The 10281-nt window shown below is 50.7% G+C and overlaps 1 protein-coding gene across 3 annotated transcripts in view; it reads right to left on the bottom strand.

The window, feature by feature from the left end:
- RAD54L2 (RAD54 like 2) overlaps nucleotides 1-10281 on the bottom strand; it is a 68638-nt gene that overhangs the window by 2866 nt on the left and 55491 nt on the right. For 2 of the 3 annotated variants that reach the window (XM_021529164.3, XM_021529166.4), the window contains 11 exons: nucleotides 9722-9973; nucleotides 9061-9179; nucleotides 8637-8752; nucleotides 7536-7635; nucleotides 7003-7208; nucleotides 5617-5792; nucleotides 4692-4888; nucleotides 4383-4579; nucleotides 3802-3891; nucleotides 3155-3247; nucleotides 31-2939 (listed from right to left, as the gene is read on the bottom strand). In XM_021529164.3, the coding sequence (XP_021384839.2) occupies nucleotides 1951-2939; nucleotides 3155-3247; nucleotides 3802-3891; nucleotides 4383-4579; nucleotides 4692-4888; nucleotides 5617-5792; nucleotides 7003-7208; nucleotides 7536-7635; nucleotides 8637-8752; nucleotides 9061-9179; nucleotides 9722-9973 (2535 nt within the window). In that variant the 3' untranslated portion in view covers nucleotides 31-1950. Of the gene's footprint in view, nucleotides 1-30; nucleotides 2940-3154; nucleotides 3248-3801; nucleotides 3892-4382; nucleotides 4580-4691; nucleotides 4889-5616; nucleotides 5793-7002; nucleotides 7209-7535; nucleotides 7636-8636; nucleotides 8753-9060; nucleotides 9180-9721; nucleotides 9974-10281 lie in introns of those variants that run through there. The other variant, XM_021529167.4, reaches the window with a different exon arrangement.

The raw sequence follows: 10281 nt of genomic DNA, 5'->3' as shown, positions 1-10281 counted from the left end.
GTCCATTAAACAGAGAAAGACACTAGGAAAGCCCCATAACATTTTTTATTGTGTTTCCGTAACACACGCGTGCACACACAACCCTCTCTCTAAGGAAGGGAGGTCCCCATCTTCCAGCACCCCTTTGGTGGAGGATGTCAGGACATCCTGCCCCTTCCTACACCTAGTTGGTCCCAGCAAACACCAGTGACTGCAGCCTCCATGGCCAAGGGGTCCTCTAAAGGCTACCACCAGCTCCAGGGACATCCAACACAGGCGAGCACAGCTCCTGCGTGGCAATACCCAGATGTGACATCGAGGTTCCTGGATTTCAAGTGTCCGTCCCAGTGCGGTCACACACACACTCTCTCTCCAAGTCCAGCTGCACCTGGGTATCCCAGCCTCTCCCTAGGAGCCCTGACCCTGAGAAGCAGCTGGGGTGCTCACTGGCAGGGCCAGGGCCAGGCTCTGCAGGGAGGCCACTCCCTGTGTGGGGAAAGGCACTTTGCCAGGAAGAGCTCTGTTTTCCCAGCTCCATAACCTCACAGCTCTCCTCCTTCTCACTGGGAATGAGCACAGGAGGCTTCCATATGTGCCCCTCCACGAACCCCATGACAAGAGGATTCCATCCTCCCCCCAGCTGCTCAGCACCCAGAGCAGCTCCTGCTCTGGCAGAAAGTCCTGATGGAACACATCCAACCAGTGCCACTGGGGTCAGCCACAGGCCACCTCCATGGTAGGCCCTCCTCCTAGGCTAGGCTTTGGTCAATCATCTGCTTCTGTCCCCACACAGACAATCCAACAAGTGACCACTACATGATAGAGGCCAGCTTTTTATTTTTTTAATATGGAAATTAATTTAAAAGTAGAAAGAAAGACTCCCCCAGACAATAAATACTATGCCTTCATGAAATAAATTAATGTAGAGATTCTGTGCAGGGGAAAGTCTCTCCAGTCACAGATTCAACAGCAACTGGCACTGGTCCAGTGTCCCCTCCCAACCTTCTCCACTGCCTGTTGCTGTTCAGAAGAAGCAGCGAGCCCACCCACCCCTGGATCTGGTGGGCCACAGCAGGGTGAGATGTGGCCTTCACACAGCTTGGCAGGATACAGGGAAGTCAGCAGGATTCCCCTCTGATGGCCACCAAGGCATGTAGCATTGCTCCACTCATCTGCCCTAGCACACAAAGGTGGCATCAGACTCACAGGGCCAACCTACCTTGGATGGGACCCTCCAGAAGGGCCTGGGGGAGCCCCCCACCAGAGCCCTGGCACAGGAGCCTGCCTGGAGCTCTCCACTCCCACTAGTCTCATGTGAATTTGAAGAGGGTGACAAATTGTGGGGTATTTTCTTTTTTTATATATTTTTTTCTTTTCTTTCTTCTTTTATTTGACATCAATCCCCTCCCTCCCTGCCCCAACATACACAATGTAGATGCCTCCCCACTCCCTCCCCATTAAAAACACTGTCCCCAACCTCTGGTGGAGTCACCCCCGGCCCACCCCTCTTGCAGTGAGAGAAGTTCACAGATAAGGCAGTTCATGTGAGAGGGAGCTCGGCCCTGCCAGCGGTCAAGCCCGCACCTCCAGGCCTGAGAAGGGCAGTGACTCACAACACCAAGCCTCCACAGCCAGACAAGACAGAGAACAGAGACAGACAGACAGACAGAGCGTGGGGGGAGGCACTCCTACAGTTTGCATTGCTGCTTCCCTCCTCCCCGGCTCTTGCTCTCCCAGCTCTCAAAGGTCCATTCTATCCCTCTCCCATCTCCCAGCCCCTAATACAATTCTTATCCTTGACAGCTAAAAAACAATAAAACCAAACGAAAAGAACAAAACCACCCCCACGCCACACCCTTTGCATCCTTCTCCACCCACTGCCGTGGCCCAGAGGGAAAATCCTGACTCCCAAAAAGGTCCTGCAACTTTTGCGTCCTGGCGGAGCTGAGACCGAGCAGGAGCTGGGCCTTTTTATTTCCCTGTGATCTCTATGACATCGTCGTCTTTGTCCTCATCATTAGAGCTGCATCCCACCTCTGGGACCTCCTGGGGTTCAAACTGAGGCACCTGGGACCGAAGGAGACCCCCAGCTGGGTAGCCCGAGTGAGGGGACATGTAGCCAGGGTAGGCAGATGCCATGCTCCTGGGAAGGCTGCTAGGCAAGACAGGGGCTGGGAAAGGAGCGAACATCCTGGGCTCAGGCAGGAGTGACTGCGTGAAGGGAAGCGAGTAATTGGGCAGCACCCCTGCCAGAGAAGGGTTTAGCATGAATGAGGGGACGCTGGCCGTGGCTGAGGTAGCAGCAGAAGAGCTGGCGGTGCCGGCTGTCAGCAGAGGGTCAGTAGTCACAGGGAACACCAGATGAGGGTCTGGGAGTAAATTGGGCAGCTGGTAATAAGAGGAACCAGTGCCCATGTACAAGGAGTTTCCTGGCTGGGAGGCAAATGGATGGGTTAGGTTGTGGTTTAAAGAGACAGGAGGCATGGTGAACCCACCAGAGACGGGGAACCCGTGTTCGTACGGCTGCGTGGATGATGGCAACTGGCGCTTCTTCTGCTGCCTCCGGGATTGCTCCTCCGGAGCCGACGGCGACGTTGACTTGCGCTTGTTGCCCCGTAAGTCCAACACCGGGTGGGCATCGCCGTGCTGGCTGGTGGCAGGCAGGGCCGAGGACACGGAGGGAGCCATGCAGGGAACCCCCCCGCGCTGCTCGGCTCCTCGGGCGGCGGCGCCGGGCGCGCTGTCCGTGCGGGCGGCGAGGCCCTGCGGCGCGGCGGTGCTGGGAGAGCTGTGGCGGGACTCGCGCGCGGCCGCCGCCTCCGCGTACTGCTGCAGCTCGCTGATGATCTCGGGGCTGTCGGGGGAGATGGGCCGAGTCAGCTCCTCCGCGCTGGGGAGCTGCGGGGATGAGGCACTGTGTCTGCCATTGCTCGTGGACTCCAGGGAAGAGCTCTGGGAGCCTGCAAACAAGGACATGGGGCAGGTGAGAAGTTTGACCTCAGAGAGAAACCTGCGGGCAAGAGGCAACAGTGGAAAGGAAGGTGGAAATATCTTTGGGATATGGTGGGGTCAGCTCTAAACACAGACATGATGGAATACACCAGGGAATGCTGCCCCGGACACTCCAGTAGGAAAGCACGTGTGCAAGCCCCACACAGCACCCACAAGCCCTTACCTGAGGCAGCTGTCCGACGGTCTTCATTGCCCTTTGGCTTCCCAGTGGTCCGTATGGCAAAAATCCGACCGTCGCTGGTCCGGATATATGTCCCTGGAACAGAGGCAGGACAACTACATTCAACACCTTCATTGCAACTCCAGTCTCAGCTCAGAACCTGGATCTATGAGCCTGCAAGGTTTCTTGGGCAAGAATAGGACAGCAGTGCTGCACAGGCTCAGTGGAGGGCTTTTACCCCCTTCCTCACCCTCCACTTTGACACTTTCAGCTTTCCTAGACTGGAGATCACCCTCTCCCAGTGTGCTGCCAGTGGGAAATGTGGAACTTCACACTTGAAACAGTTTGCTCTGGGAGAATCAGGAAATGTGTGGCTGCCTCAGGACATGCAGTGAGTGTTGTGAGAAGGAAGAACTGAGCTACAGAGTTCAACAGTTCCTCTCAGGGACAGGAGCAGCCACAGCTGCAACAGCCATGCAGCACCAGCAAATCCCGAGCATGGGCAGCAACAGAGTCAATGCAAACTCAAGACCTCCTTCCCTTCTTGTTTCTTTTTTTCTCAAGGGAATGATTCATGCCTTTACATTATTTTCTTTGCTAATTAGCACTGGCTAGAACCCTATCCACTGGTCTTAGCAGGACAGAATTACCTTTTGTCCCTCGGATGATGTGGATGCTCTCACCAGCACTGATTCTAGCTTGTACATCAGTGGATGTGTTTGTACCCGGAATCACAATATCTGGCAGTGGGGAAAGAAACAGAATAGTGCCCATTAAACTACATGTCAGCCACAGCCAGGAGAGAGCAGGTGCACCACCAACCCCCTTTTCTGCAGTGCAGCTGTGTCTCCTGTGTGCTGTGCTATAAGCAAGCCCTGGGTTTAATTCTACACAGGAACAAGAAGGCAGCAGAGGCTCCAAGGAAGCTAAAGCCATGCTGTCCTGGCACAGCATCTGCAGAACCACCAGTGACAATATTGCAGGTCCTATCAGGGAAAGTTCACTCCCAACAATCCACCACGTCCATGGCTCTTGTATACCTGCAGGGAAAGTCCTCCAGGCACAGAGGAACCACTCAAATGCAGAGAGACAATATCTTTGCTTCTGATGCCCATCTGCCCACAGCCCATGTGGGCATCTACAATTCACCCTGATCCTCAGTTCACCATGGGCATCTTCAATTTACCATGGGCATCACATACCCAACCCACTTTGAGCAGTAGCAACTCACCCGTGGTGGTAACAATCTTCTGCACAAAGACACCAGCTCGCTGTAGATAATTGATGGGAAAGTTGACAGCAGGGTTGGAACTTGAGGTTGATCCTGCACCACCCATGGGGACATGCCGGGGCATCATTGGAATGGGGGTGGACTGAACTGGGCGGACACTTGCCACTGGTTTGTCCTCACCCTTGAGGGCTGGTCGCCTAGTGAGAGAGGAGGGAGGAGAGTGCAGCACCCGCCCCACAGTGATAAGCATCATCTGCTCCTTCATTTCATGTCTACAGCATGGGGAGAAGGGAAGGGGCAGGTGCTCACCAGTTCCTCTGGCTAAAGGCAGGGATGCTTGTCAGACTCTGGTCACTGGCTGGGTAATACTGTGCGTAGGACGGCCGGGTGTAGGGGACGGATGCTCGCTTTTCCTCCTCATAGCTCTTCTTGGCTGCTTTCTTCTCTGCCTTGGTCAGCTTGTGCTCCTTCCGGTCGATCAGCAGTGACTCGTGCTGAAAAGGCTCCTGCAACCCCACAGCACCGCGGTTCTGGCACCCACGCACCGCAAGAGGGAAGCAGCACACCCCGAACGGCAGCGCCCGCTCCCTGCACCAGCCTGTCTCCTCCCCAGGCTGGCAGAGCTGGCCATGGCAAAGCACGTGCGGGGGCACCGCTGTGGATGTGACCAAGGCTCATCTGGAAGGCTGACAGTCAGCCAATACCATCACCTGCCCAGCCAAGGCCGTCACTTACCACGAGCACACAGTGAAACCCAGGAGCTTTGGCCAGGCCAGGAGCACAAGTACAACACCCACCACGAAGTCACACAGCCCCCAGAGCCCCACAGCATCTGGCACAGGCCCACTCTGTAGCACCACCCTACCAGTAACACTCCTGACAGGACAGGCCAGTGCTTGCTGTTCCAGCTTTGGTTTAAATCACCCCAGAAAAAGAGCTGGCAGCAAGCTGGGATATCCCACTGCCACCTTCACACCCCACACAAAGCTGAAGAAAGGGGTGCCTGACAACCTGCCCCCAAACCTGTACAGGACAGAGGTGTTTCTGGATGAGTGGAAGATATTACAGGGAAGGGCAAGGATCTTTGGTTTCTCTCTAGAGAATTTTGTGCCTATTCCCACCAGCATCTAGGTACATCCTTCTTGTCACCATGGCCCCATAACACTGCCAGACTACTCCAGGCTCACTCCTGCCTGTGCAGGGCAGTGACAGCAAAGAAGCAGGCTGCTCTTACCTTGGTGATGAGGTGAGGATACTTGAGACAGGCTAATTGTAGAACAGACTCCTTCATCTTGCTTGGATTGAGGGAGAGCTGAGCAGGATCAGATTCTTCTTCCACAAAATGCAGCAGGTTCTCCACCTCCCGTCGAGTGAAGTTCAGCACTGGGTTCAGGTCATCCACCACCCGATCTGGAAAAGAGAGCGAATGGAGTGAGCAGACAAGGGAAGAGATCAGCACTGCTTGCCTGTTACCCTTCCTACACTTCTGTCCTAATACAGCTTCCTCCTTGCAATCTACACAATCCTCAGAAATTTTCTGTAAATGTCAGGGCAAGGAAAAAAATCATCATGTTCAGAGCTGAGCCTGTTTGACCAAGTCAGGCAGCACAGCAAAACTGTGCAGGTCACCAAGCTCCTGACAAACTGCAACACAAAACTAATTATGGATAGTGTCTCATCTCACGTAACAAGGCTGTAAACATACACATCCTGGGACAGAACTGCAGTTACATCAGTATGTATTCTCCCACAAATCCAACCAAAAAGGCTCAAATTAATAACTATGTACTAAAGTGGAAAGCTCAGAGAAGCAGCCACACTCCCTTACTCACAAAAGCCTGAATGTTTTCCTTGAACATTCCCTCCTGCACACAGGTCAAATGGGAGTACACGAAGAAAACACCTCTATCCAGGACTCTCCTGGGAGCCAGGCAAGCTGCCAGGGGACTCCACCTCAAGTGCACAACAGCAAACTGAGCTGATCATGCTGGGCTACTGCCTCTGGAGTTTCGAGCAAAGAAGGACACAGAGCTCTCTTTGGGTCACCACAACCCTCAGCTGCACATTCCATGAGAGCAGCTTGACAACTGGAACAAGCCAGCACAAAAGATACTTACAGTACAAAGGCAGGTCAGAACCACAATGAATTAATTATTTGTGATACCTAAGCAAGCACTAACAGTCAAAGGTGTAAATATATGTTTTAATTTAGCTATTTTTCTTCTCTTACTGCAGGAAAATGGAGATACAGAGCTATTTAAGTAGTAACACCCAGTTTAAGATGAGCAATATCCAGGCAAAGGGGAAAATAGGATGAGCAACCCCCTGCATCTCCAGTCTGTTGCAGCAGCCATAAGAGGAGCAGGGGAAGTAAATGGCATAGCAGTGGACTGGGACCACAACCTTGCTGCAGGATGCTGGCTCTACCACCATGAATTTCTTACAGGATCCTACGTCACTGCCAACTTAAACATCAAGCATAGCCCTGGGTTGGTGCCTGTCACCTCTTTGTCTGTTTTTCAACCTTAAAAAAAGAAGTTACAAACCCACAGAAATGGGACTTACAGGAGCTAAGAGGAGTGAAAGCTGAGAGTGGAATGTTGTGTTCATCCATGCTTACCTGACATGCCCTGCTTGGAGATCTGGCGATCATAGATCTTCTTCTCCAGGGTGTAATCGGAAACCAGTCTGTAGATGTGGCACGGCTTCTTCTGCCCGTAGCGGTACACCCGGCACACGGCCTGGGCATCGTGGCACGGGTTCCAGGAAGCATCAAACACCACCACTCTGTTTGCTCCAATGAGGTTGACACCCAAACACCCAGCACTGGAAAATTAAGGCAAATTTCAAACTGCTGCCCTGGTCGATTTCCAAAACTTCTAGGCAGGGACAACCATTACAACCAAGAGTCCATAAAGGGTCTATGGAAAGTTTCCTCCAGTCAAACTTGAAACCCAAGTTTGGTTTCCGAGACAGTTAAGCTGTTGCAGAGGCCTAAGGCTGAAATCCTACATCCCTAGGGAATTGAGAAGCAGATGGTACTATCATACCATGGAGAGCATATTACAAAGGAAGTTAAGAACTGAAAACCCACATGCATCCAGAACATCAGTACGAGTCCTCCCCCGTGCCCTTCTGCTCCAGCCAACTTACCGTGTGGACAAAAGGAAGAGCCAAACAGAGGCATTGCTGGGATCATTGAACTGGTTAATCAGCCGTTCCCTTTCCGAGGCAGAGGTGCTGCCATCCAGTCCTGAGAAAGGAATTAAAGATAAATGTAAAAGCTCTGCATGTTTGGGGGATTTCTATCAGAACAAACCCACTTTCCAAACACTGAGCTTTGATACTGGTTCCAAACCAATTCAAGTCGTACTCCAGGATCTCAACTGGACCACTCTGTACCTGTAATATGCCCAAAAAGGCAGGTGCAATGCAGCCAGCCAGGCTGGGACTTGATCAACTGAAAGATCAAGTTAACATTACTCAATCATGTCAAGGCCAGGCCTGGGAGCACTACAACACATCTAGCCCTTTAAGGCTCTGTTTTAGGCAAGGTGGATAGGAAGCAGGAACAACAGGAATAAAGGCCTCCTGTATGCAGGAAGATCCAAGAATCAAGAGAAAGCAAAACTGTAAAGGCTCTGGCAAACCCCCAGAAACTAGACCTGAGCACAGAGAGTGCTGGTGTAAAGGAGTGCAGGGGGTGTCATGTCTCTATTCCTGACCAGCAGCTTGCTTCTTGCAGCTCTGAAAAAATCAGGAACACCATATCCACCACTCTTCTCAGTCCTAGCCTGCAAATTGGCCACACAAAGCAACAACCTCTATCAGAAAAAGATTTAAAGCTGGGGAAGAAGGGAGAGGAATTCACAGCCTTGAGCAAGTGAAAGCATCCCACAGTGATTCTGGTTTTGGAAGCAAGACCTAGCAAATAGCCAACAGGAAGCAAAAATTAACTTTTGCAACTTAAAAAAGCAGTAGTGTGTAAGCGAGATGTCAAAGATGTCTAACATCTTCTAAGTAAGATGTCAAAAGAGGATTTGGAAATTACTGCTTAGCTGCTATCCAACTGACATTGTCTTCCAAAACAACTAAAGTAAGAACAGAGAAAGAGGTTCATCAGAAGAATGCTTCAGCAGAGCATTTTCACACCCAAAGACAACTACAAGAAGATGGTGGGCAACTTTCAGGAATTAGTCCTTCACATGATCAAACAGTGTCACAACAAAAGAGAGGAGGACTGGATGCACTCACTGTAGTAGTTGATGTTTCGGACCCAGTTATGAACTCCTCCATCTGAGCCTGGAGGACTTGGCATCAGTCTCTTTGCCAAAAACTCTTCAATGACAGATAAAGTGGACAAGCTCTGGCTGCAAAACCAAGATCTCTGTTCAGGAGAAAGTCCCCCAGCAGCAAAAGTGGAGTATCAGAACCCTTCCCCAACCATGACAGTGCTGATGGTTGTCAAACCCTGTTTGTGCAGCACACCCCTCATTAGTAAATGTGATAGTGTCAGAAGTATAAAATCCACAAATAAAAATCCACATTAATACAAAAAAGGAGAAAAAAAGGGAACTGCCACAGCATTCATCCTCTGTAAAAGCCTCCTAGTACCAGGGGGGATCCAACTACTCCAGTATTTAATGACTGTAGGATCAGTTGGTGATACTCTGCCTACCTGAAGACCAAGATCTTGTCTCCAAGCTTCACACTTTCCTCAATTAGGTGGAAAAGTAACACCATCTTGGGTGAGTTCTCCAGGACTCCCGTCTGGTAATCACACAAGATGTCTTTGGCCTACCGAGAAATGGGAGACTATTACAGATGAAGTTGCTCAACCCTGTCTCAAGGTGAGAGAAATAAATCATGACAACAAGGTTATTTACATCCAGTTGTTTGAGGTGACCATGTTATTCCCAACTGCTGCTGCTACCACCCATTCCAGAAGCTCCAAATGACAAACTTCATTGATGAATGAGTGTCCTGTCAACCTCTCATGACTCTTTCATCTCAAGAGCTTTCTTCCATCCTTCTAGATTTACCACCCTCTTATTCAGATCAAACTTCACCCTAACCCCTTTATTTAGAGAAACAAAATCCACAGCCTTTTTGGTCAGATAAGAACAATGACATAAGAGTGCTGCCTGCACTTCTACCTCCTGAGAGTCACAAACCCCTCCTAGCACCACGCAGATCTGCTTATTAAGATGCTCTGTGGTAAAGAGAACATAGGAGAAACCCGTAACTTAAAAAGAAGAGTCTTCTCTTTCCTCTGCTTCAGAAAACTGTCCATTCTTTCAGACTGCCCAAATGAAGAGTTTTCCAGCAGTGACACTCACCCACTCGTAAGTTACGACCTGATTTGCTCTCTCCTGAAAAGGGTTGAAGCCAACACTCTGGAGGAACTTGCTATTAGTAGCTTCTCCAGCCGGTGATGCCAAAGCATTGCTCTCTGTTTTAACTTTAATTCCCTGAGGCTGGCAGCGGGAATTAGTATTTGCTGTGCTAAGGTCATCCACATCCAAATCCTGCTCGTTTGCCAGATTTTCCTTTTGCAGAGCTTCATACAACACATCTGGATGGTTCCAGATCTGAAGGGATAAAGAAAGGAAGTGGTTAGACCTGCACTGGTCTGCTGCTTGCCAGTGATTGTGACCTGAAAGGCCTCACAGCTATTCAAAGGAAAGAACTAATACTTCTTCTGGCTCTCCTATCTTTAAACGTGTCCAATTCTTTCCTTGAGAACAAACCAGGAGGTCACTGTGCACCCCACACGGCACAAAGGCGGAGGAAGCTGCCTGTTTGCACTAAGCAGGTAAAGTTATACAGTTTAAGATATCAGTCCAGATTGTTTCAGCTGATGCCAGCAATTTTCTTGCACAGTTTGAAAGAGACATTT

The sequence above is a fragment of the Lonchura striata genome, chromosome 12 (assembly GCF_050655825.1).
Source record: "Lonchura striata isolate lonStrDom1 chromosome 12, ASM5065582v1, whole genome shotgun sequence".
Lineage (NCBI taxonomy): Eukaryota > Metazoa > Chordata > Aves > Passeriformes > Estrildidae > Lonchura > Lonchura striata.
The sequence above is the reverse complement of the archived record's forward strand: the minus strand, read 5'-3'. Positions and strand labels throughout refer to the sequence as shown.